Here is a 27,506-nt window from a genome sequence, read left to right as displayed (position 1 = left end):
TCACAGCCTACCTCGTGAGGAATAAATCAAGCCGTTCCCTTGTCCCACGAATAGAGTGAACAGTAGTGTGGTAAGCCCACATTGGATCACTCTTCGACAGTCAACATAAACTACCAGCATACACTGAATGTGCTCAAATCTCACAAATACAATTTTCTACATAAGAATATAGATATAAAAGAGAACACAATATAGGTTCCATTTATATTAAGTGTAGAACAGCAAAACACTCTATGGAGTTAGAATAGTGACTGCTCTTGGAGAGACAATGATGGAAGAGATTTTGGGGTGCCTCTGGGACATGTTTTATTGCCGATCTGTGTGCTTGCTAGATTGGCTGATTGATCTGTGCACCTAAAAATAATATTATAAACTATGGAAACAGTTACAGCAGTGGTGCGGAGTTGCACATCTGTGTTCTGGGTCATGCTTCCTGCACAGCTGTGCATCTCTATAGCTTTCCCCAGAAGTCGATTGTCTCAAATGAAATCCAGGTGTTTCCTGTTGTGGAGAGGGACACTGGGATTATAGTCAATGAGTACCTTCCACACGTGGCAGAAGAAGTTCTGCCCCTACTTACTCAGGGTTCTGCACAGAGCCTCCCACACAATGGAATCTCTCCGGAACAGTTTTCCAGTCTTTAGCCATTTTCACCATGGCACCTGCATCAAGGACTCCGTAGCCAAAGAGGTGATTAAATTCCAGGCCAACCCCATTCCGTCGCCACTGATGAACCTCATCATGAAGCTGGTTCCGCTTGGAGGTGAGCACAGTCAGATGTTGCATGTCTCTCCAGGTCAGATCCAGGCTGGTTATGGGAGGCAGAGAGAGCAGAACAAAGACAAGAGTGAGGGAGGGAGAGACATATGACTGATGTAAGAAACGCTCAAGACATGGCTCCTTAGGAGATTTTGGAACATCTGTGAACTTTTAACTCAAGGAAGGCATTTGTGTGTTATCTAGAATTATTGTATATGTCAATTAAAATATTGTTGCTGTTGTTACTTTTAAAGTAACAAAGAGCATTTTGCATATATATTGGAGCAGCTAAGATGAGAAAGATTGGGAATATCAAGTATGGACAAAGATGTGGAGCAATTGGAACTCAGACTTTGTTGATAGGTGTATAAATCATTGAAAATCAATAGGCTATATCTACTAAGGTGGTCTCAATGTGCATGACATAGCTTGCTAATCCCATTCTTAGATATGTGTCTGGGAGAATGTACAAATATTCAGTAGCTAAGTACAATAGACTATTCATAGCTCTAAATTGTGCTTATTGTAAATGCTCATAATAGTAGAATACATTTTTGAGGTACAACTTGTGGAATGTGGAATACTGAACCAAAATGAAAATGACTGGATTATGATTATTTCTAATAATATGTAGAAATGTCTTCTTTTGGAGACAGGGTCTTATGTAACTCTGACTGGCTTCAAACTGTCTACACAGCTGAAGATGACCTTGAACTCTTGATTCTCCTACCCCTACCTCCTGAGTACTGGGGTTATAGGCGTGTGCTACCACATCTGGTTTATGTGATTGAACTCAGGGACTTGCATATGCTTGACAAGTACCCTGTCGATGGAGCTGCCTCCCTAGCCTTCTATGGACAAATATTACCAAAATAATACTGAAGCCAGGGAGAGAAGAGAATGCTGTGGTTGATATAGGATTGAGTGTATCCCTAAGGGCTTGTGTTGGAAGCTTGGTCGTGGGTCATTGCTTAAAGAGGGTGGAAGCTTTACGAGATGTTGTGGGGGTGGAGGGGAGTGGGGCATTGTGGGCACTGACCTCTGGAAGCATTAATAGGACTCTTATGGTGCTCTGGCTAGGGAAGGAGTTACAAAGGACCAGACACAGCTCTTTCCCATTCTCTGGCTTCCCATTTAATCATGTGATTCCTTCCCCAATTATGTGCTTCTGCCGTGACCAGTGCCTATCAGAGTGGCCTCCACTAGAGGTGAAACTGAGGGAGTACTTGGTCTTAGGCTTTCAGTTCCAAATCTGTGATGTAACAAACCATTTTCTTTATTAAGTACCTAGCATCAGGTATTTTATTATAGCAAGGGAAAATAAACTAGTATAGGGGATATACTATATGGTTAAATTTGTTGAAGGCATAAAAGCAGAAACAACTAATTTATGATATTTGGGAATTGATAAAAGTTAGTTTGGGGTGTCATGACTGAATGTAAATGTAGGGTGCACTCATTTGTGAACTAGGAAATCAATTTATTACACAGGTAATCTACCTGGGCTGTAGGCTCTCTCTAGGGGGATTTGAAGTCCCTCCACTCAGTCCTCATCACAGACAAATTAAACCATAGCCTCTGGGGGTGAGAAGTAGTTGCTGGAGATTGCTAACATTCCCACAGCATTCTAATAGACAAGACTGAGATCCACGCAATCCTAGCAGTTGATGGGCAGAGGGAGGATGACTGACATTTGAGAGTTGTTTGGGATACATCAGTAGAATGTCTTAATACTAATGAATTGATAAACTAGATTAGACTAGAAGAGAAAGACAGTGCATGGATTTAAAATGATATTAGCATTTCCATGAAACATTTGGGGTTAGTGTGTTGGGTTGAAATGTAGAATTAATTTTTTTTTTTTCTGAGGGTCATGGAGGGAGAAAGGCAACCCTGTGAACTACTGTTGTCTTCAGAAGCCAACCAATCAAAAGGACAATGATTCTTTTAAGGAGCCAAGCAATAATTTATCTGGCAAAATTTCAACACATTCAAAGTGCATTGTTCTGAAACTCTAAACCTGAGCTCTGGTAAGCCACACACTCCCCAAACACCGACTGGCGCCTTCAAGGGGGAAGGTTCAAGGCAGGTCAATGCTTTGGGGAAGATTGTGAGCACGTCTGTCCCCTCCAGAAGCTGATTGTGGCTAACTTCTCTAAGGTTTTCCTAGAATGGGATTCTGAGTTTACAAATGCTAGAAGTGCTGACAAATGAGAATCCGAGAGACCCAAGGGCTGGCCAGCAGGTGGAGGAGTTTTCATGTCTTCCATACACAGGTGTTGTATTCTCAGTGTCTGGGGAGGGTCACCTCACCTGCTCTGCTGACGTTTTCCTCATCGGACATGTATGAGACACAACAGAGAAGTTCTCACTTCTGAGATAAATGAGAGCAGTGTAGACTCATCTAACTCTTGAAGGTTTGTTGAGGAGTAAATGTAGGTCATGTATGTAATGTAGGTCATACGTGTAAATTATCTCATGCAGTATTGACACTCAAGAAGGTTTATTGCTCACTTAAGCAAGATAGAAGAAAAAACAGTTAAAGTATTGACAATGATATTTAGGTTGTCGTTTTAACCTAGTGGATGGCCTGATTTTGAATATTTTGCAGATAAGATAACAGAAATCAGGACAGAATATTGGCCCACATGGACACTGGACAATCTCAGTAGTTATCTTTTTCCTGTTCTTTATTCCTCTTTGCAACAGATGGAGACCACTACAGAAAAACCCACAACCAATCAAAAGGTAGAACTGTGGAGCCCTGCCCCAGTGGATACATCTACAAAACATTCCTGCCCCTAAGGCTCAGGGGACACTGCAGAAGAGGGGATGGAAAGACCATAAAAGCCAGAAGACCAGGACTTTTACTTTGAGAGTGAGTTTCCTAGTGATGTCAGAAGCTACACCAAACATGAGCTGAACAAGGACAAGGAAAAGCCCACGAGGCCTCAACTCTATACAGAGAATTATAGGCAACTGAGGGAAGCGGAGACCAGGAGAGATGCCGGGGAAGAGAACACCATTCGGATGTTCAGTACTAAATGGTCAGCTCTGAAGTCACACAAGTAACATTATATGGAGAGGTTATATTTAGGAATACATATGTGCATGATTTTATATATCTCTATCTCTATCTATCTATCTATCTATCTATCTATCTATCTATCTATCTGTAATCTGCCTATTATATATCATCTATTTCTTTCATGTATGTATGTATGTATGTATGTATGCATGCATGTATCTCATATGCAATAATAATGAAAAATGAGGCCATAGATTTGGAGGAGAGTTGGAAGGGGTACATGAGAGGATTTGGAAGGAGGAACGGGAAGGGAGAGATGGTACAATTATAACCTGAAATTTTAAAAAATTAAGAAAAGAAAAAAAAAGGGAAGCTGAGGTTTATTCAGAGCAGCATCATGCTTAGTGACACTGTATTTATCAGCTCCTTTCGCAGTATGAGATGCTCTCATGAATATTTCTAGCCAATGAGAAATAAATAGAGGCTCTGGGTGGAGTTTCTTGGAAAGCTCATGCATTGAGCATGTGGGGAGAAAGAATCCTGATTGGTACAGGACTAAGACTCTGTTTAGCATGCCAGTGGGCTCCTCTCTCCTCCCTCCAACTTACTGAGGTTGTTCATTGTGAGTGTAAGGTCTGGGGAGTGACATTTTGCTTGTCCAAATCCCAAGGAACTGCGCTGAGCCTTGTCTAGTGAGGTTGAAAGGCTGAAGGGAGATACTTATTTGGGCTCACAGCTGAATGAGCAAAGCCAGCTTAGATCCCAGGATCTGCTGAGATCCTGTGATGATTGATCTCAGCTTCTGGTAATGCCTGTCAGGCATGAAGAAGGTTTCACTCTCGGGCTTAGAAGGGCAGAGGTATCAGTCCTTCATAGTCAAGTTTTGAAGTGTTCCATTCATGCTGTCCTAAAACTTACACCTGACTTTTGCTAGAAAAATCAACATTTAGACAGAAAAGGAACAATGAATGTCTGTCTGATTTTTTGGTTATCTGTTTGTTTGTTTTTTTATTTTTGTTTTTTGTTTTTTTGAGACAGGGTCTCTCTATGTAGCCCAGGCTAGCCTCAAATGTCATATTACCCTGTTGCAGCCTCCTGAGAGCTGGGACTTCCAGCCTGCACCACTGTGCCTCCTCAACTCTTGCTTCTTTTGCAGATCAGAGAGCATAGTGAATATTCGGAGAGAGACAAGCAAGCCTGCCTGGATAGTGATGCTAGAAACTGGTTACCTAGCAACTCCTGACAAGGATGGGAACGTGACTCCCCTACCTGAGAAGCCTGAATCCAACTTCTCACAAGTTGCTGGGTGATCCATTCTCTGAACTCCCCCATCTAATCTGTGTGTATAGCAGTATAATTCCTGGAGGGCAAGGCATACTCCAGAATGTAAGTCCAGCCTCTGATTTCTCTGAGAAGGATCCCTACAGGTAGGTATTGCTGCTGATGCTGAAATCTGAGGAAATGATCTCTTATGTGCCACCTAGAGGGCTTCCCAGTAAAGCCTGTTTCCTGGCTGATTCTGCATGGCTTCACCTGCTTTGTCTTGGTGCAGAGAAGTGGATTCATTGTATAGTAACAACCTTGGTAGTTGTTCCTTCATCTAGCTGACTGAGAGCAGGCATAAAATAGCAGTGTAACTCACAGAATATAAAGGAGGGTTTCACGAAGGAAGAAATGCGGTTGTCCTGTATTTTGGTGGTACATTGTTGATTTGTACTGTGGGTGTTGGAGCCTTCTGCTCTTTCAGGCATTCCGTTTTATGATGTATGCATATGACTGGGTGTCATTTAAGAATCGCAAGCCTTTTAAAAATGTCTATCTGAATCCATTAGCTTTGACTTTCTAGGTGCTCATATCCATGCCTGTCTCTGTGGACACCTGGCATGTGGGTGGACACACACACACACACACACACACACACACACACACACACTAGTCTACCCTTCAGAGCTGGGTTTCCAGCTCCAAAGTGAAACATACTTAGCCTCCAAAGCTAATGCAAACACGCCAGCTGCCTCCGGAGCAGCTGCAGATGTCCCAGAGTGTCTCAGAGTACAGTTGCCATACAAGTCTGTGGTAGCCTGGAAGAGAAGATATGGAATACTGAATGAACAAACCACACTGTTTGTACTCCCGACAAGGTAGGATCAGGGTAGAATCCATTTGTCTTATTAAAATTATTTTGAACAGCCGATAGTCAATGGTGATTTGGGTTGCACTGAGCTTGGCTTTTGGACTTTCATCATGAGTCTATCATGAGATGTCATGACTTGTGTTAATAGTTTTCTCTTCCAGAAGGGAAAGTGGTATCCCCAAAGTAGACCAATTATCTGAAGGATACATAGGAAGGTTAGGTTATTCAAAACAAATATTCTTCTCTATCTAAAACTTACAAAGAGATTCTGAGTTATGTTTGAAACCCTGGTGTGTGCTGGTTACCTCCAAGCTCTGTTCAGGGGAAGATGTGGATACCTGAGGGTTAAAAGACTTTTTTGAAATGAGAACAATTTCATTTTCAATATTTGTGAGAGCTGGAGTTCCCATTGAGATCATGTATAAACCACAGAAATTCTCCCTATATAGCAACCATTCTCAACCTGTGGCTTGTGGCCCCCTTGGGGGTCGCATATTAGGTATCCTGCATATCACATATTTACATTATGATTCATAACACTAGAAAAATTTCAGTTATAAAGTATCAGCAAAAATAATTATATGGTTGGGGGTCACCACAATACGAGAAACTGTATTAAAGGGTCATAACATTAGGAAGGTGGAGAATACTGCTCCAGAAAGCTATTTTATCTATCTATCTATCTATCTATCTATCTATCTATCTATCTATCTATCTATCTATCTATCTATCTTTATTTATTTAAATTTACTTAATTTTTTTTAATTAGATATTTTCCTCATTTACATTTCAAATGCTATCCCAAAAGTCCCCCATACCCTCCCTCCCACTCTCCTCCCCCCACTCTCCTCCCCCCACTCCCACTTTTTGGCCCTGGCGTTCCCCTGTACTGGGGCACATAAAGTTTGTGTGTCCAATGGGCCTCTCTTTCCAGTGATGGCTGGCTAGGCCATCTTTTGATACATATGCAGCTAGAGTCAAGAGCTCTGGGGTACTAGTTAGTTCATAATGTTGTTTCACTTATAGGGTTGCAGATCCCTTTAGCACCTTGGGTTTAAATTTAATTTTTTTGAGGTAGGGCTTCTCTGTGTAGCTTTGACGGTCCTGGAATTCACTCAGTAGACTAGGTTAGCTTCAAACTCAGTGATCCATCTACCTCTGCCTCCCAAGTGTTAGACTTAAAGGTGTGCACCACCACCACCCAGCTAATAGAGCATATTATTTTGAGGAATAAAGGATTGGGAAGATTTAAAGGTGTCTATTGGGAAAATTACAATATCAGAAAAAGGGGTCTTCTCTAGGCAAGCACAACAAGGGTCTTAGATAAGGGTTGAAGGTACTTGGGACCTTTGGGTAAGGGCCAGGCTTCCAGAAGCTAGAGGGAGGTACCATACACAGAACAGGTTGGGGGCTGCCCACAACTGTTCCTTTCTGTTTGGCTCTGGATGAGTCAGAGGACTGAAGTCCCATGCTGCTTGAAGGGAATTGGCATATCCTCTTCATTAATCTTAGGAGGAGCACAGAGGGATTAGTAGTTAAGGGGTACACCTCTTCTAGGCAGAAGGTTTCTTTCTCTTCTATCATCTATGAAGCTGACTGGCCAAGGCTGAGAGACCAGAGGAAAGTGTGGTCTTGAAACCCTAATGGTAATAATGTCTGTGTTCCAAGCTCCTGTCCTCTTCTGTTGAGGAGTCTCAATGGCAGTGGAAGGCCAGCCAAGGTGTAGCTTATCTGTGACTTTTAATCGTATGTCAAATGCCTGGCACAGAAGACTGAGGAAAGACTGGAATGTGAGCAAGGCAGCAAGAGAGGGAGAAATTCTTAAAGTGCTATTGTGCTCTGTAGCTGGGGGCTGGGGGGATAATTTACGATTATACCAGTTGCTCTGGAGGAAGATGGTTTCCTCTGGGGTGATGAGAGAGGGGGTAGGGCGGGGGAGGGAGAGAATATGAAGGAGTGCACCCTGTGACTCTTAATTTGTGTTTTAAAAACCATGGATCTCTTTTATAATATGATAAACTTACACTTTCTCCCCCTGAAAAAAATGCACAACTGTGCTGCTGCTCACCTTTAGGAATCAGATGTCACTTATGGATATTATTTATTATTATTATTATTATTATTATTATTATTATTATTTTATACTGGGGATCCAACTCAGGCTGAAGTATATGTTAGGGCAAGCATTCTACCCTTTGCAGCCTCATTCCTAGCCTGGTGGTGTTTCTTACTTCTTACTGGGGTGTTTCTTGGGACTTGTGATGCAATGCCTCAGACCTTACAATTACTGTTATTCTCGCAAGTGACATGCCAAAGAAACTTATTGATAAACTACAGCTCATCATCACTTGTATGCCAAAACAAGGAAATCTATGGGAAATGAACTGGAAAAAGGTTCATCACACGATCTTGCTTCTCACCTGCAGAGGGTAGGTTTCTACCTTGGTAAAGCACACTTGGACACAGAATGTCCTCCTGAGAAGCCATGATAATTTATGAAGAGAAAGGGATGGGGTTGGGAGATGAGTCTGCTATAGAGGGGTTCCTGGTCACATGGAAGCTGGTCAGGCAGTAGCTCGCACTCACCACACCAGCCTCAGGATTCCTCTTCCTCCCATTGCTGAAGGTGGATGCTAAGGTGGAAGAGCAACTCTCATCATACAAGGCAGTCCTGCCATCATTGATGGCTGAGTTGATGGAGATGGTCCACATGCTTGAAGCATAGCCGTCACAGTTGCAGTCATCGTAGCTGCCACCGTCCCCAGAGGCCCACACATAGATGCTGCCTTTGCCCCCACGGCCCTGGTAGAGGAAGGAAGATATGGTGCTAAGCCCAGCATTGAGGAACCAGGTACTGCAGGGATTCAGGGAGGGTTTCCTGCCCAGGTAAGGTTCTGGCTTAGGCAGGGTCAAGATTTGAGCTAATGCAGCTTAAAATCCAACCCCATTTTACCTGGTCAGAAATTATTCTTCTGATGGGAGCTCATAGGAATGATATTATTGCTTGGAATGATATAAAGTCACTAGAATTTATAATTGTAGTTGAGAATAGGAGGTTAGCAAAAGCTGGAAGCAGCACCTTAAAGGGAGGGCTGAAAGAGAGGGAGGGGAGGGAAAGATAGAGTGAGAGTTGCGGGGTGGGAGGGGGAGGCAGAGAGACAGAGGAAGCTGGCCTTCATGAGGTCACCAGGGGTCTGTGATTCAGTGGTTTAAGGTGAGGTGTCATTAAAAAACAAGGGGCTGGATTGCCTCCAAGGTTTGTCTGCCTCTTGACAAAGAGAAGTGGCATTCTGAATTTCTTCTAACAGGGTTGGGAATTAATTAACCTGCGACAGAGTGTGTCAATAAGTCCACAAGTAATTGTTTGACTACAAACTAGAAATTGTCTTCAGATTCTTGGTAAATCCATACAGCTGAAAGACTCCATTAAGACAGGTGACTGCTCCCAGAAACCACAGCAGAGGAGAAGCAGATGGTTTCTGCATGAGTTGTGGAGGGACCTATATCCGGGTTTAGATTAGGGCAAAATACCTGGGTAACCCTTCCTTACCAGTTTCTGAGCAGGCTGCCAGCCAGCTAAGCAACCTTGACACAAAGAAACACTTAGGTAGGGGATGTTACTGTGGCCTCTACTTGCACAATTCCAGGTATCGATGCCCTTCGTAATATGATGTTGCAGTTTTTTTTCCCCCAAGGGGAGAAGGGGGTCTATTTTCTACCCCTTGGGGCCTGACTGGCTTCATGTCTTGATCTGCCCATTAGAATGTGAGAGACATTCGGTGGGCAAAGATTCCAAGCCCAAGACTTAGGAAACCTTGTACATCTCTGCTATGTCTCAGAGCTTGGTTACACCATGGCAATGAATCTGACTTAGCCTGATTGATGATAGTCACAGAGCCCAGTCAAATTCACTGCCCCAGCTGAGAGTGAACAGCTCCCAGACTCCTGCAAGATCTTCCTTAGACCAGTCAGTCTCTGGCTTACCATCCAGTTGATCACAGATGCATGATTGAGGCTGTGGGAGGGCACTGGGCTGCAGAGGGGCTGCCACCAAATGGAAGCAAAGGTTTATAGTCTACCCTGGCTTTGTGATCTCGAACTTACAGAAATCCTCCTGCCCCAGCCTCCCAAATGCTGGTTCCACAAATGGTTTCCACGTTGACATCTTAGTACATTAATATGCTTTAAAAAGTTATTTAACCTTTTATTGTAAAAATTATATGCAATATAGAATAATTGAAATATATGGACTATGGAGAGGAAAATAGGAATTCTTTATAACCTGAGAATAAATGATTCTTAGTGTGATTTTGTGGGTTCCTGACACTTTTATAGAGAGAGGCAAAGTATTAGAATAGCTTTAGAAATGAACCTGGGATAATGAAACAGATTCATTTATTTGTCTTGCTTAAAAATGTGCTTTTTACTGTTATATAACACCTACTCATGTGATTAATAATATTCTATGTCATGTTTTATTAGCTCTTTTAAATAGACATTTTACAATTTATTCTCTTTTTAGACATACGTGGAGGCTTATTTCTAGTTTAATAAAACTGCCTATTGTTTAAAATAAACATAATTCTCTATGTATCTATCTATGTATAATTTATGTATGTATGTATGTATGTATGTATGTATGTATGTATGTATCTATCTGTTTGTCTTTTTACCTCTGTTTGGCAGAGTTACTAAAAGAAGTTTTTGATGGGAAGAAATTGTATGTTTGAAGACTTTCCATCCACATAACATATTTTTGCTCTATATAATGACTATAATATTATCATCTATAAATCATAATTGCCAATATAGATTATTTTTTTGTGGAGCTGGGGATTGAATCCAGGGTCTTGCACATGCCAGGCAGGACTTCCCTTTTTGCTGTAGGAGCTCAGACAGCCCAGGTAGGCCTTGAACTCCTTATGTAGCTGAAAATGACTGTGAATGCATTGAACCTACAGCCTTTGCCTTCCCGTATTTCTTTTATGTCCCAGAAATGCAGAGAAGATTTGCAATGGTATGTGAACATTTCGGAGACTGAATTGCAGGCTTCATGCCAAGCAGCCCTCCCCCAAATGTGAGGCTTTACTGGGCTTCAGAGGATAAATCAGGACTGGTGTCCCTGAGTGCTCTGTGGCAGGAGGCATCCATCGCCTGCCGAGGCCCTGCCACTAGTGCCACTGTATCTGACCCACACTCTGATTAAATTTCAACAAGCAGCATCAGGGCTTGGCCTGGCCTGCACCTGATTAATCACCTTCTCCCAACCAGCCCTGTACACCTCCCTCCTGGATGGGCACTTGAGCCAGTCTCTTGTAAGGGACTCATCTTCATATATTCTAGTACAGAAACCCAATGCTTGTGCTATGCCCCATCCCCACTCAGTCTCATCAGCACCACAGAGGATTGTTGCAGATTGTCGCTAACTATTCCTAAACTAATTATTTACTCTTTCTAGTAGCAGTCCTTAGACGTGATTAATAATGGCGCTGAGATATAGTCATCGGAGCCAGCCAGAATGTTCCAGGCTACCTTGGATGTCTGTGTTCCCTTTATGAGAGAGAAGAACCTCACGAGTCCTGTCACCGTCAAGGTTCTCTCGTGTTGTCTGAATTCTTCCTCTGGTTGTCAGAGGAACGGAAGATGCTGGAGGATGAGATGCTGTGCTCTCTGATGGCTTGCTTGTCTGTTGCTTCACTCATCCTCCTGCAAGGACTGCATTCTTCCATCCACACAGTGAATCTCTGATTAGATTGTGCTTTAGCTGAGCTCCACTGACTGTGACAGGTGACAGATGGCATCCTCGATCCCCTGGACCTCAGAACCTCTTGTGTATGGTTACTTCCCAAGAGGCTGAAGGCTTCTCCATGAACCTGCTCTTTGGCTTTGACTGGTAGGGCACAGCCACTCCCCCCACCCCTCTTTTTAAATCTTAGCTCCTTTGCTAAGATAAATATACCTTTACTGTATGTTCTACGTGGATTTTTGATATCCCATGATTTTTATCGCTCATGTAGGTGACTGGCTTGAGTACATGGTCTGTACTGACCTTTTCTGGTTCTCGTTACACCTCCCTATTTGCTCCTGGTACTCACTTTGCCTCCCAAATAACATCAACTCAAATCCTGAATGTAGAGATAATCTCTTGTGCACTATGTTGACAATTCATCTGTTAATAAGAAGCTGATTGATCAGTGAGCTGAAGCAAAATTAGAAGATAGGACATCAGGAGGGGGGAGGGAGAGGAGGATGATTCAGGGATAGAGACAGGGGAAGAAGAGGTTCAGCCCCACACAAAGAGGAAGAGGTGGCATGTAACTGAGGACCAGCTAACCAGTCACATGGCAGAACATAGAAGAGAATGACAAGATTTAAGTCCTAAGCTAGTTAGGGAATGAGCCAAGGCTTTTGCCTAGGCACTTATTCATATATAAGAAGCTTCAAAGTTGTTATTTCGGGGAAGTTGGTGTAGGTGGAATGCTTGAGGTTACACCTGAACTTGAGTTCAACTCAAGTTCAGCTCAGATCTTAAACTCAAGTCTTGTCTCAGGGTTTGCTTTCGGGAGATCCCAAACTTACACTGTGTCCCAGTTAGGTTTCTATTGCTGTGATAAAACACTGTGACCAGGAGCAACTAGGGGAGGAAAGAGTTTGTCTCAGTTAACAATTTGTAGTCCCTCTTCCAGAGAAGTCAAGGCAGGAACTCAAGGCAGGACACTGGAGGCCATGGGGGACAGCTGCTTACCAGCTTGCTTTCCATGGTCTGCTCAGCCTGCTTCTGTCTAGCACCTACAGTGAGCTGGACCCTCCTGTATCAGTCACTACTTAAGAAAATGTACCATAGGCCTGCCTACAGGCCATTCTGGTGAAGCCATTATCTTGATGGTGGTCCTATCTTTTCAAATGTCTCTAGCTCATGGTCAAGGTAACACAAAACTAGCCAGCACAGGTAGAGATTAACCATGCAGAATCTCCGTTACCAACTTCCCAGCTATACTGTGAAAAACGCTTTAACTATAAACCGAATATGTACACTACAGAGTTAAAGAGGCAACAAACCAAGGGCAAAGAGGTCATTCTTTTCCTGGGATTCTGCAGACCAAACCCAGAGCCTTGTGATTGGCAGGAAAGCACTTGACCACCGAGACATGCCATCTGCTAGTCTCTTTCCTTCTGTCTTGCCTATTCTTTGATGCCTTTTCAAGCATTTACTGAAAAAAATTTAGAAGTGGCCCACTGACATTTCTAAAGATTCAAATAGATGAGGTTTGTGTGTGAAGCAGATGATAGGCACTTGTGAATGGCAAAGACTATGCCAAACAATGTGGGCACTGTTAAGAGTAGAGACCCATCTCTTCATCTCTTTCTCATTTCCATGGCTATTATATTCATAAAAAAGCCCCTTTGCAGAATGTTAATAGTCAAAGACAAATGTAAGAACTGCCTCTCAGTGATACTCACAGTCAGATTCCTGTGTGTGGATGATATCATCTTTCCCAGGTGGGTTTTTCTTTAGAGTAAGTCAAATAACTGATATAGAGGAGCCCTTTGCTTTTATATACTATGCTGTCACTTACAAAGCATCCCAAAACTGTCTAAAAAGTGTTATCTTGAAACAAAGCCCAGGAAAAAGTCAAATGAGAAAACATATTCCCCACTGCACGGTGCACTCTCCTCTCCAAAATATTTGCATGCTGTTGTCTGAAGGTAAGCCATGAAGATTTTTTTCTTCCTTTCCAGCAATCTTGGCATGTGATGCAGAGCCATCCCACTTGAGAAGGCTGTTCAGTTGCAGGCAGGGAGGTTACAGATGGAGCAAAGAGAAGGATCCAGCTCTGAGGTGTGACATTCTGAGGCATGGTAAATGACAGGAGCCGCCCAGGGATGCCCTGTTTCAATGAGATCTGCACTGCATATGTGGACAGAGGCATTTGTTGCAGACTTGCCTGACCCTTCCAGCTTTAGGTGCCAAAACACACCACATCCACTGTCATCTGGTCCTGGGTTGGAAGCATGCTTTTTGTCAATCATGAGGTGAGTCACGTGTTAAGAAGGCAAACTGCTGATGTGTCTAAATGTGCTTTGGCTACTTGAAACAGGGTAGCAATGCCACCTCCTGCCACCAGGTCCTATTGGTAAGCCTTTTTCCTGTGCCATCTAATGTCAGGGCCCTCCATACAGTTTTAGATTGGCTCAATTGCAATGGCAGATTGCCACAACCTTGCACCAGGGCATCATTTTGTTAGTTTGCCAACAGGCCCTACCCAAGTGTAGGAAGTGATGGATGGTGGATGACTGGCAGCTGTACAATTCTAGGACTCTGCGCTTCTTGAACCTTGTATTGAACGTAAGGGAGACAACTCTTAAAGAGAGAGGTCATGGCTTACGTAGCGAAGCTGATCTGCATGGACAGGAGATGTGGTGACTCAGGTTGAAAAACTTTTCTTTTTGCAGAAACACACAATTTGGGATCTCAGGTGAGTTTATCCTAGCTTTTCCCCCTTCCAAAGGGAACTTTAAACCTTACTAGGCCAAGGCTGTCTTCTACATACAGGGTGAATATGAAGTATGCAACTTCTGTGACTGGAGGAAAACCAGGGCTATGTTGGAGTACAAGGTCTCTCTCTGAAGGGGACATAGAAGCTCTGTTTGCCAGCTTCCATGCCTGATTTCAAGCTATCAGTGTGATGTCACCAGGCACACAGGAGCATTTCTATCGTTAAGATGGAATTACAACAATCCCCTATCCACTTTGGCAAACCTATTGGTGTCATTCTTGTTCAGCTCCTGTTTAGGCAGTCATGTTGGTGAGATGTGCATGTAGCTTCTGAAGTTGCTAGGAGACACACTCACAGCAAACTCTCTGGTCCTCTGGCTCTTACCATCTCTCTGCCCCACCTTCCATAATGATTCCTGAACCTTAGATGTGGCAGTGTTTTGTAGATGTATCCCTTGGGGCTAGGCTTCAATTGCCCTGGATTTTGATTGGATGTGGTTTTCTGTAGAGTTTTGAATGCTTGCTCTTTAATTATGATAAAGAATAAAGGAAGACAGTCTTTTGTGTTTGTCAAAGAGGAAGAGAAAAAGCTGTCATTAGACCAGTGATCAGTCTTGGCTATAAAAGAGAGAGCAGGGGACATCAAGGTGAACTGGAAAAGTGATCAGGTCTTTCCACATTGTTACAGAGTCTGGCCAAATGCCCTTTCTGATTGTCTGTTACAAGATTGGAAGGGTGCATTAATTTTCTAGGAGTACCATAACAAAGTACTTTAAACTGGGTGCTTTAAATAACAGATATTCATTGCCTAGCTGCCATAGAATCTAGATGCTGGAGACTGAAGTGTCAACTGAATTGCTTCCTCTCCACAGATTGGAGGAGAGCTCTTCCACACCTTCCCTAGTCGCTGGTGATTCTCTGACACCCTGGCATCTTGGCTTTTGTTTTGTTTTGCATGTGGGTCCTATCTTCAATTTTGTGCAACATTCTTCCTTTGAGCATATCTGTGGGCAAACACTTCCATTTCATAACTGTGGATTTTTTATTCTTATCATACTGGCTTAGAGCCTGACTCACTTAACCATGCCTCATGATCACAAGTTTTATCTGCACTGACCTGAATTTCAAATTAGGCTATATTCCAAGACACCTAGTGTTGAGACCTCAAAGAGGAGGAATTGGGTACGCTATCAAACCCTGTAACAGAGAGGGATATATGGTCTTATATTTATGTTCAGGTCTTTGTTAGAACTCAATAGTACATGAGAGACTTCTCTGTTAGAGGGTGATGATTACTGAATATTCACCATTATCCCACAGAAGAGAAAAAGAAGGCATTATACAGGTCACTGTCCTTGATCCCTTCATATTCTGAGTCTTCACACAGAGCCATATTAGTTTTGAAGTCTCAGCTTGGGAAGGACATGTCTCCTAACTTGGTCCCTGGAAGCAGTAGGGACAAGTGACACAGAAGCTGCCAGGTTGTGATGAGCAAGAATGGGAAGGGGACCTTTGCACTACCTGAATGCATGCCCCAAGGAAGAGAAGAAAGGATGAGGGGGGGGGGAGGGAGAACAGATGGGTAAGGGTGGCCTAGGATTTGGACATCAGAGCCCTAATGTGGGTTTCCACACGTCTTACAGCCATTTGGAACCCAGGCAACACAACTCCCCTTCAGCTATCTGAGGACCTGCCTGAATCACCCTACTGCCCTGGTCATTCCTGTCTCCTCAAAAGACGTCCCTTCAGCTGGGCTACTTGGATGTCTGCTCCTGCAGTATTGAGATAAGGAAGGCATACAGTGTGGTCACCAAACATTCACATGTCCCTGTTATTCCCTGAATGTAAGTGGTTGATATTCCTCTTTCTGTTTAGCATGTGTGTTTAAAGTGCTATTTTAGGATCTTAGTATCTTAGGGTCACAAGTCATAAATTCCAGAGTCATCAACAACAATGTCCCTCAGCTCCTGATAGAATCTTGTTCAAATTAAGCATGGGCTACAGCAGGCCGGCTGGGCTGAGACATGGCATCTCTCTCCACCTCTATCCCCGATGCTTGCCAGGGACCATTGCTTTAAATCCAACAGTTCAGACCAGCTTGTGAGAACAGTTTGGAGACTGATGCTCAAATCACAAATACTTTGGTACTTCAGGCCCCCAGAGGAGAAAAGTCAGGTCACCCCCAATGTACCCTTTCTGAATTCCTGATCCATAGGCTGTGTTTGTGCCATGAAGTCTTGGGTAGTTGACTAAGGGTCAGCTGTGCATGGGACTGCGGGCCTTTTCTGTGGGCCGTGGGCATTTCTTTGAAGGATTCCACATATGACTATTTCATAGGCAACAAAGCAGGCTAGGCTGGGTGAATTCATTTGCTGAGAGCTTCTTGGATACTAGGAATTGGAATAGGGTCTTGGCCCAGGAGTGCTCTGATCCCTGAGCCTGGCTCATGTCCTACCTAGGTGACGCCTGCCCTGTATATTCTCTAGGAATTCTTTACCATGTGCCTCTTACACTACTAAACCCAACTCTGTGCCTATCTTCCACAGGATCTAAACATAGAGGTCTATAGGGATGTAGACCCACTTCCACTTGACCCTGCCACTCCATCCACTCTATATCAATACCACTTCACCCTCTATATCCTACCTCATGGGTGGACCAGGGCCTTGTGGTGACAGGAAAGTCTTTACCTTGTTCACGCCATCAGCCATGGCCTGGAGTGTGAGCTCTCGGGGCCCATCAACCGTCTTCCCATTGTCTGTGGGGCCCCAGCTTGCACTGTAGATGTCGATCAGTTGAGGCATGTGGCTGATGGAGGAGGCTTCGATGATGTCTGTCATAAAGGGCTGGTCCAGCATCCGGATCCCTGTGCGCAGGTGGGACAAGAAACAAGACTTTGGCACCCTAGCTCTCAGAAGACATGGGGGTAGAGAAAAGTTTGGGTTCTGGGAGGAGCTGGGGACCTTCAGTGCTTTCAGAACACCATGGAGTCTGAGGGTCAAAAATGGTTTTCAGAGCCGGGTGGTGGTGGCGCATGCCTTTAATTCCAGCACTTGGGAGGCAGAGGCAGGTGGATTTCTGAGTTCGAGGCCAGCCTGGTCTACAAAGTGAGTTCCAGAACAGCCAGGGCTACACAGAGAAACCCTGTCTCGAAAACCCCTCTCCCCCCAAAAAAGAAAGGTGCTCAGATCACCTTACTCACTCCTCTTTAGACCGGACTCATGTCTTTCCTTGAGGCACATTTATTCTGTAAACAAAAATTACTTGAGTTCTTAATGGGGAAAGACATGCTGTGCAAGGTTATCCCTAAGTTTCTAAGTGGGAACCTAGCCTCCAGCAGTGCACAATTGATCACTGTTGATGGGGGAGGGGGGGAAGCAAGGTTTCTAGGGTGAATACAGTTGTGTGGAAAGAGGGAGGCAGCTGACACTTAGCAAGAAGCTCCAGGGTCCAGAGAGTGGGGGACAGGAATGTTATAAGAGATGAGATAAAAAAGAAAAAGACACTGTCAGTTCATCATAGCTGAGAAGGAATATAGAGAGGACAGAGATGGAGCATGCTATTATAAATGGTCAGTAATGAGGTACTTGGTACAGTCCCTTCCATACGTTTATGATATGTCTGTAAGTCTGTTATTCTCTGATGTCTTTTGGGAGTGACATCTTGCCAGGAAGGAGCAGAGCCTGATGTTTAGGACTAAACTGGGCAAATCAGAGTTGAACACAGGGTCATAAGGGGAAAGAACAAAGAGGCCTTCACGTCTGCCAAGCTGCTCATAGCAACTTCCAGCTGATTATAAGACCTCTTTAGTATTAACTCTCCAGCCTACTGACTCCTCCAGATGATATGATTGGTCCAGACTGGTCTCTACAAGGCTTTGTTATGTGTGTTATGCCTGCTGTAGCTTGGAGTTGGGAAGCTGAAGTAACTCTGACCATGGGAACTTCTGTGGTTTGAGTGTGTCTCCTAAAGATTTGTTCTGGGTCCTGGGTACCCAGTAGCGATATGAGAACTGAGGTAATTAGGTTGTTGTGTGGCATTGCTTTTGGAAGGGATTAAGGTGGTTCATCTTAAGGTGGGGACCCTGGGTGGGTCCCCTGAGAGTGAGTTGTTAAAAACAGCAAAACAGAACCTCTCCATTCTCTGGCATGTATTTCTGCCAGGTCCAATGGGGACCCCTGATCTTGGCCTTTCATCTCTCAAAGCTATAAGCCAAATAAACCTCTTTATACATAACTCAGCCTCAAGTATTTTGTTATAGCAACAGAAATTGAGCTAAAACAAGGATTATGAAGAGGAGTACCTAGGTCGTGCCTAGCTAAAATCTGGACCCCAACGCTCCATTCTTAGTTCCCACGAAGCCATAGGAAAACACTTGCAGTCAAAGGACATTATTGTTCAAGGACATTATTTCTCAGTCTCAATTCTGTAACACAGTATGCAAATTAATGTAAATAAAGGCCACTCAGGTCTTGTAGGGCTTGAAGAATTGACAAGATATTGTTTTCTTTCTCAAGACCTATTCTTTTTCAAAAATTATTTTATTTATTTACATTCCAGCTGTTGTCCCCACTTTAGGCGCCCCCCACAGTTCCTCATCCCATTCCTGCTCCCCCTTGCCTCTGAGAGGGTGCTCCCTACCCCTGAAAGCACCCTTCTTCCCTGGGGTCTCAAGTCTCTCCAGGATTATGGGCATCTTCTCCCACTGAGGCCAGACCAGGCAGTCCTCTGTTAGATATGTGTCCGGGGTGGGACTCTTGGCCAGCCCGTGTATGCTGCTCAAGACCTGTTCTTACCTCAAGAGGCTAGGCATTCTGTCTTACCACCTCAATGATGTGAGGTTCACCCCCTGTCCATGCTTGGATCAAAGTTTCTCCCAGACCCCCTTTAGGCAACTGCAGGGGTAACAGTGCTTTATGTCTTATCAGACAGCAAGGCGTTTTGGTGCCCGGGTGCTATTATCGTGTTTACTTCTGCCCCCAGGTTCAGCATGATGCTGGATACTCACCTCCAGATTGGTTCTTAGGAGCGAATGTTTGTGTGTTATATCTGTGTCTTTTCTCTCCAACAGCAATAACAGTTTCAGAACAAGTAATAAAGGCCAGAGACAGCCATTAATCCCTCAGCCTCTGCCTTAACCCTGGAGTCAGGTCACCGCATTTATGCCAACTAACATTCAATTATGAATTCATATCTTTTCTTTTGGAGGAAGTTCATTTAGATGAAGACTTGATCTGAACTTTTAAGAAGTTGTGTTTCAAGAAAGCTTAAGACTACATTTGGCTATGGACCTATATCTAATTTATTTACCTAAGAAATGTAGCAGGGCATAGTGGTGCATGCCTGTAATTTTCTTGCTTTAAGGAGAAAGTTCATATGCTTTTAAATTTGTTTAGTTTTAGACTCTTAGGCCTGAGTGGCCCACCTCTAAGAGAAGCAACTTAGGGGGGTGAAGTAGGAAGACTGCAGGTTGGTTTACTTACTAAGATTTTGTTCCAAATAAACATTAAGAAATACTGGTGTAGCTCAGTGATAGATACACACACACACACACACACACACACAAATACATAAACACAGACACACAAACACACACATAAATACACACACAAACACACATACACAAACACACACACAAACACACACATAAACATACACACACAAACAAATACAAGTACGCAAACACACACACATACAAACACACACACACACACAAACACATACAAAGCACACACACACAAACACACACACACTAACATAAACACACACAACACAAACACACACACAAACACACATCCACACAAACACACACACAAATATACATATGTGCGTGTATGTATGTATGTATGTATGTATGTATGTATATATGCATGATTTTGGGTCAATTTCTAGCAGGCCTGCAACAATTTAATATAGAGACCACTGGGCTACAGAATAAGCTGAACAGAAATTTTTTAAAAAGTGAAATTGTGTTTGCTTTGGTGGGTGGTAAATAAACAGGTTGTTCTCTTGTTTTAGGGAGAAAGTTCATACAGTTTTGAATTTGTCTGGTATTAATTATCCAGGCTTGACCAGTCAACCCTAAAAAGCAAAAAGCAAGGTGAGGCAAGCTTAACACTGGCCAGAGTAGGCCTTGAGTGTCCCACCAGCTGGCTGATGGCAGCCCTAGGTTTGTCAGAGTCAGTGTGGGCAGGCGGCTGCACCTTGAACCTTCTTCCTCTTTACAACTCTGGTTCCTTAGTGTGCTTCTTACCTTACCATGACATGAGCTCCCTTTGTGATGAACAAGAAAGAACACAGAAACTGATGTGTATTTATCTGGCAGCTTTAGCATCGAGGGAGGTAGGGGTGTCACAGACTGAAGGTTAGACTCATTCATATTTCTGGGGCCAGGCTCTTGGCATTTCTTTTAATCATGTTAACCTCCAGAGGACGGAGGCATGAATTAATTGAATGTGATACAGTATTAATTTTGCAAATGACAGCACTATTAGTGACCAAGACACAGGCTCAGGGTGACCTGAAGTCTGTTAGAGAGGGTCTCTATGTCACCTGTGCTCTGTGAGCAATGGGAGGATAGTGGAAGACAGGGAGAGAGAGGTGTGGGAGGAGCTGGGGGGGTCAGTGCTTTCACATCTGTAAGATGCTATACTGGTTGACATGACTTGATAGGTGGGGACAGCTACAGGCTGCATAGCTGTCATTTTCACCCAACTCACCCCCACCCCCACCCCCAGGTCTGTACATCTCATTAATGGTCAGAGGTATTCTGTCTTTTCCTGCTCCACACATTTAGAAAGGTATAACTTGGTGCCCTGGGGCTGCAAGGACCCAGTGGATTTCAGGAGAACCTCCCTCTCTATTCCTGTCTCCAGAGGTATGCTCTCATCTGACACCAGCGCATGCTATAATATATCACCTGGGCACAGATAATTGGTACTTTCTGTGCTCATGAATATTAGCCCCAGAGGCTAAGAAGCAAGTTCACACTCAACCAGATTTTAGGGTCTGAACAGTCATCATTGATGATGCTTATGGCGACTTTAATTGATTTGCTTAAAAGATCCAGATACTAAGTATAGAAAACTCCCGAACGTGTTGTATAAACAGGTGGTTAATAAGAGCGATGGCCAAGCGGAAGTGACTCATTGGTGACAGAAGTTTCATGTTATGTGATCAATAGTGTCCTTACTATTTGTTTTAAAATTCAATCAATAGTGTCCTTACTAAATTTGTTTTTAAAATTACCTTTTGTTTCTAATTAACACTGAAATCGAACACCGTCGTGGGCTACCATGAGATGGAGCATGTCTGTCTCCTCAAGCGTTTATCTTTTTATGGTGAAGAAATCAGCTAAAGGTGATCTCATCTCCTGTGTGGTTTCATCTGCTCTGGTTTGAGAAGGAAGGCAGCCCAGGGCAGATCCACCTGGGCCTGCTCTGCTTTGGGTTATTTGGGGAAGCCCAAGGTGTCATGGAACTAACTGTGAGCCCGTGCACAAGTGGAGGACTTTCCTGTCTGCCACCTCGCTTTACTCTGCTCAGAGTGGGAATAATTATGTCACATGGTCTTGATTCTCCACCCTTGTCTTCAAATGAGGGAGAGAGGTGTCTCACCTGCTAGTCACCATGGGTTCCCACCTACACAACATCCATGAACTATACAAATGGTTTGAAGGCCTGAGGCCACATCACCCCAAAGGCTGGGCACTGCCCTGAGCTTTCAGCAGCGCTACGCTGACGAATCAGCAAGTAATGTTAATGGGAAAGTTTGTTAGTTTTGTCCATTTACATATTTATGATTGATAGATTTTAAATTTCAGTATTTTCTCAATCTCCCTTTTTCATTATGTTATGTGTGTACATGTATGTATGATATATGTATGTATGTATATTATGTTTGTGTGTGTATAATATACATACACAATGTGTATGATGTATGCATGTGTATATCATGTATTGTGGTGGTTTGAATATGGTGGGCCCAGGGAGTGGCACTATTAGGGCATGTGGTCTTGTTGGAGTAGATGTGGCCTTGTTGAAGGAAATGTGTCATCATGGGTGTGGGCTTTAAGACCCTTATCATAGCTGCCTAGAAGTCAGTCTTCTTCTGTTTGCCTTTAGAAAGTTGTAGAACTCTCAGCTCCTCCTATCTCATGTCTGCCTGGATGCTGCCATGTTCCTACTTTGATGATAATGGACCAAACCTCTGAATTTGTAAGCCAGCCCCAATTAAATGTTGTCCTTGGTCATGGTGTCTGTTTACAGCAGTAAAACCCTAACTAAGACATGTTTGTATGTGCATGCAGTCAACTTTCAGGTGTCAGTTTCCTCCTTCCCTTCTAGGTTTTAGGGACTGAACTCAGGTAACCAGGCTCACATGGCTATATGCTCGTCTACTGAATCATCTTTCAAGTCCAGTCCTTTTGCTGAACAGGTAAAATGCAGTCTAAAAGTGAAAATTTAAAAAGGAGAGGAATTGGGTTACCTCCTTACACAATTACCCACTGAAGAAAGGGACTTGTTCCAAAATAAATAAAATTGTTTTTTTTTTGTTTTGAAATTCATATTAAAGAAGTGACTAAGGGACTATCAACAACTAAAATTTCAGATGCTTTTTGAAATGATTTAAATTCCAGACTATAGCAATAATCCTGGACACCAGTCTCCATGTTAGACAATTACTCTTAAGGAGTCAGTGTGGTTAGAATTCTTCCAGCCTCCTTCCCTGGCTGAGTGGAGAAAATGCAGGAATAACTGTGTCCTTAAAACCAGATGCCAGAACCCAGGGAGCTCCTGCTTTGTCCCCTTCCCCAGGGTCCACCAGTTGTGACCCATCTGGGAGAGCAGGAAAGTGGAGCCTGAATGACACCCCTTAAAGATATTTTTAAGGGTCTCACATGCCCCTGAGTGAACAAATGAAGAGGAAGGAGCTGCTTTCTGGTCACAGAGGCTCGGAATGCCACTCTGATTCAGCTACTTCAGCAGAATGGCAGCTTCCCAATCAGGGACACCAGGTGCAAAATAACCTCACAATTTACTGATGTGCGGTTCCTGTGTTTAAGTTTTGCATGCAAAAGGTTATGACATAATAGTACAAGTCATATAGAGATATAATAATGTGATAGAATTGCACAGAACATAAAATGAGTCGAGATTTGCAGTGTGCTTGACAGAAAGGCAATGTGTTGATTGTTATTATTGGTTTTTATAATTGTCATTATGCAAGTATCTGCAGATATTTGGACTTTTAGAGTCATTTTGGGTTCCAGTATTTAGAGATTCTGAAAACGAGAGCCCGGGAAAAGTCACACACTCTGTTTTCAACAGAGGAAGTTGGCTGATAGTCTTGTACTTTGTTCTGCATGGAGCGTCCCAGGGCACTGTGCAAAGGGTTCACTAGACTGGCATCTCTGCTGTATTTGAGAAGCAATGAGCTGAGAGTGTCTGGAGAGGCTCCTGATTGCTGGGAACTGATCTGAAGGAGGCAAAGTAGCAGAGGCTGATGGTTCTGGTAGAAGGACATGTTTTACCTCCTGGGTGGACATTCCACTGACCTCAGGTCTCCAATCTCTCAGTTCTACTGCTGTCCCCATTCTGTCATTCTGTGGTCATTAGTATCTTAGTGGGTTTGTCCACTGACTGACTCTCTCTCTCTCTCTCTCTCTCTCTCTCTCTCTCTCTCTCTCTCTCCTCCCTTTCCTGTTCATTCTTCCCTCCTATCCAGCAAGGAGGATTTGCACAGACTGTGAACCACACTCTGATCTAGATGCTGCAGTGCTAAGGGGAGATCAAGTAGACACACACTGCATTTGTGGAAACTGTGGTTGCTCAGGGAGAATCAAATGGCCATGCATGGCACGGATGACTTCAGGGGCCAACTTGACTAATGCAGGAGGAATACGTAAGGAATTATTGAAGCATCATTTTGGATGTGTCTGCGAGGTATTTCCAGGAACTGATTGAGCCTGAGAGGCATAGGGGAGAAGCTATGGCCTCAGTCATGGCAGCCATGCCCAGACATACTTTCTAATTAATATGTTAGATGGTTTTATCTAAACTGAATTTACCTAGAGATTGACTCATGTATATAGGAACTTAATAAACAACACACGATACACACATGACTGTCTGTGGGGGTTACTGCAGAGATGGTGCTGGCAACACCAGTTTACCATTTGGAGGAAAACAGACTAAACAGACTAGTCAACTTAGCACTGCATCTACAAGAGCAGATTCTAGATGGACTGGTAGCCTTGTGTCAAAGTGTGTATTTACTGAAACAAACTCATGGCCAGTTGTATATGACATCAAGAATGCTTGAATACCAACAGGAAACAGAAGCAAAGTCTATGAGCTGAAGAGCTGGATAGGCAGGAAGCGGTCTCTCCTCTCTCTCTTTCTCTCTCCCCCTCCCTCCCTCCCTCCCTCCCTCCCTCCCTCCCTCCCTCCCTCCCTCCCTCCCTCCCTCCCTCCCTCCCTCCCTCCCTCCCTCCCTCTCCCTTTAGAAGATTCATTCTCTATTTTCTGTTTTCATATACAGCGCAGGCTGGTTTCTTACTCAAGATGCTTCTGATTTAGCCTCCTGTGTTCTGGGATTCTAAGTCTCTGCCACTAAACCGCGACAAGCCCTTTTCTCTCCTTTTCTAGGCTCACTAAGTATTCCTATCAGAACTAGTTACCAACATGTTACCAAGCACCTCCAGACTACCACAGACCGACAATTATCTCAGTAGATCACCAGGTGGCGCTTTAGTCCTCCATAGCATAGAAAATTGCTTAAGGGAAATTCTTTGGAAGAGTTTGGTTCATTTTTAGTAAAGGACACACACACACACACACACACACACACACACACACACACACACACACACACACACAGTTTTCAGGATTATCAGCCTGAATGAATACAAGATTTTCCCCTCTCAATTTTGTATGACTGGGGGATGCTGAAACTGGTTTTGCTTGCAATTCTTGACCAACTTTGGTGTTTCCTCAAGCAGAAGCCCTCACTGTCTTCTGATACGCTAATGGGGCACAGCATCGCATTGGACCAGACAGGCATGTCCAACCTGCTGCTTACAGGCTAGAAGAAGCTACAGAAGACTATCTACCTTGCTTTTGGTTTTGCTTTTAGGGAATGCAGGGACTAGGGGTTAGGGAACTGAGATGTTTCTAGAGGAAACATCCAGGGAAAAGAGAAAAAGAGTAAAGCAGGCAAAGGAGAAGAAGGAAGAGCCCTGATCTTAACTTTTTCAGAAACGCGCAAGTGTGTGTGTGTGTGTGTGTGTGCGCGCGCGCATCTCTTTCTCTGTGTTTGCACATGTGAGTATGTGTTTGTCTCTCTTTCTGAGTATGTGTGCACACATGTGTGTGTAAATGCCTGCTTGTGTTCAAGCATGCATGTACTTGGGGAGATTGTGGACAACTTTGGGTATTATTTTTAGGAACACTATCCATTTCCTTGGGGACAGTGTGTCACTGGCTTGGAGCTCACTAATTAGCCTAGAATAAGTGCCCAGGAAATGCCTGGAATCCTCTGTCTCCCTGTCCCTAATACCGGGATCATTTTTCTTTTCAAGATAATTGCACCATCCCTTTCCTTTCCTCCAACCGAATCCTTTCATGTACCCCTCCTTGCTCTTTTTCAAATGCATGGCCCCCCTTTTTTATTAATTGTTGCTATGTGTACATATGTATATGTCTATACATGTAGTCCTAAATATAACCCACTCAGTCCATATAATGTTACTTGTATATATGTTACTTCTATGATCATTTGGAATTGAACAGCAAATTGGTAGCTTTGAAGACAATTTCTCAAATTCTAAGCATATTCTAGTTGCCTGTAGCTCTTTGTGTAGGGTTGAGTCCTTATGGCCTTTCCCCTGTCCACTTTGTCATGTCTATTGCTTTCCTTGTTCAGCTCATGTTTAGGAAGTCATGTTGATGATATTTTATGGGTGTAGCTTCTGACAGTACTGAGAGACAGTCTCACAGGAAACTCCCTCACCCTCTGGCTCTTACAATCTTTCTGCCCTCTGTCCCATAATGCTTCCCGAGCCTTAGGTGCCCAAGTTGCTTTGTAGATGTATTTACTGGGACTGGGATCCACAGCTCAACATTTTGGTTGGTTGAAGATTTCTGTTATGGTCTCCATCTGTTGCAAAGAGAAGTTTCTACGTAAGGGATAGGGACCACACTTATCTGTGTGTATAAGGATAAATATTAGGATGTAGCTGGGAATTGTGATGGTTTAGTGAAGTGGTTGTAGGTTCTCCTTCAAGATTCACGACTTCACTAGCTTTGAATAGTTGATTAGGTTTCCTGTACCAGGCACAGTTTCCCTCTTGTTGAGCAGGCCTTAAGTCCAAGCAGAGAGCTGCTGGTTACCAAGGTATTCATGCCACTACTGTACCGTTAGGATTATCATGCCATGCTGATTGTTGGTGTGGTTCATAATGCTTGACATTTTTTATGGGGTTTCTGAGACTCAAACTCAGGTCCTTGTACTTAAAAGGTAGGTATTTTATCAACTAAGCCAGCCTCCAGCCCCCAGACATAGTCTTTTGTGAAATCTGCACCCAGTCCAGTCAGGGGTCTCTATAAACAGTCTGAAAAGAGCTAAGGGTGGGTTTGGAGAGCATCCATTTGCCTTATTTAGGCCTCTAGAAATGCAAGTGTCAGTACAAAGTAGGCTTATGGTCCAATTAAATTGCCAGGAAAGAAATTATCTGTCTGTTTTTCTCCCTAAATCTCAATGACTTTCTGCTCCCATTCTTAAAACCCTTGTAAGGAAGGAAGCATGAAGTACTCGATGCAGCTGTGTTTTATAAGAGGCTACAGGTGGATCAGGTCTCCTTAAGGATGAGTTGGACCACATAAAACAGTTTCAAGACCACCCAGTATCTTTACAAATAATCCTTCACACCTGAAAATACAAATATGTTCTCTCTATAAAAATGTTATTGACATTGACATAATACTTTAAAGTAGCAACTTTGCATTAATATCAAGTTAAAAACCTGAGATAGTCATTTCTTTCTGCTGTCAGAAAACAAGATTGTGGTTACTCTTGGTTGGATAGGT

The 27,506-nt window shown here is 43.5% G+C and overlaps 1 protein-coding gene and 2 long non-coding RNA genes across 3 annotated transcripts in view; 2 read left to right on the top strand and 1 right to left on the bottom strand.

Moving 5' to 3' along the window:
- The window catches only part of Pcsk2 (proprotein convertase subtilisin/kexin type 2), a 270,152-nt gene that overhangs the window by 14,473 nt on the left and 228,173 nt on the right, over window positions 1–27,506 (bottom strand). Inside the window, exons 8-11 of the mRNA NM_008792.4 lie at window positions 17,109–17,284; window positions 8,508–8,723; window positions 5,768–5,868; window positions 581–808 (exon numbers count right to left, since the gene is read on the bottom strand). Of these exons, the coding sequence (NP_032818.1) occupies window positions 581–808; window positions 5,768–5,868; window positions 8,508–8,723; window positions 17,109–17,284 (721 nt within the window). The remainder of the gene's footprint in view (window positions 1–580; window positions 809–5,767; window positions 5,869–8,507; window positions 8,724–17,108; window positions 17,285–27,506) is intronic.
- Gm52527 lies at window positions 2,346–5,774 on the top strand. The gene is made up of 3 exons (XR_003953915.1): window positions 2,346–2,789; window positions 3,469–3,637; window positions 4,944–5,774. It is a non-coding gene; the product is annotated as a predicted gene, 52527 (long non-coding RNA).
- Window positions 12,626–27,506, top strand: part of Pcsk2os2 (proprotein convertase subtilisin/kexin type 2, opposite strand 2) — a 41,604-nt gene continuing 26,723 nt past the window's right edge. The window contains exons 1-2 of the long non-coding RNA NR_040625.1: window positions 12,626–13,955; window positions 16,062–16,262. This is a non-coding gene — a long non-coding RNA (proprotein convertase subtilisin/kexin type 2, opposite strand 2). The remainder of the gene's footprint in view (window positions 13,956–16,061; window positions 16,263–27,506) is intronic.

The sequence above is a fragment of the Mus musculus genome, chromosome 2, assembly GCF_000001635.26.
Source record: "Mus musculus strain C57BL/6J chromosome 2, GRCm38.p6 C57BL/6J".
In the NCBI taxonomy this organism is placed as follows: Eukaryota; Metazoa; Chordata; class Mammalia; order Rodentia; family Muridae; genus Mus; species Mus musculus.
The sequence above is the reverse complement of the archived record's forward strand: the minus strand, read 5'-3'. Positions and strand labels throughout refer to the sequence as shown.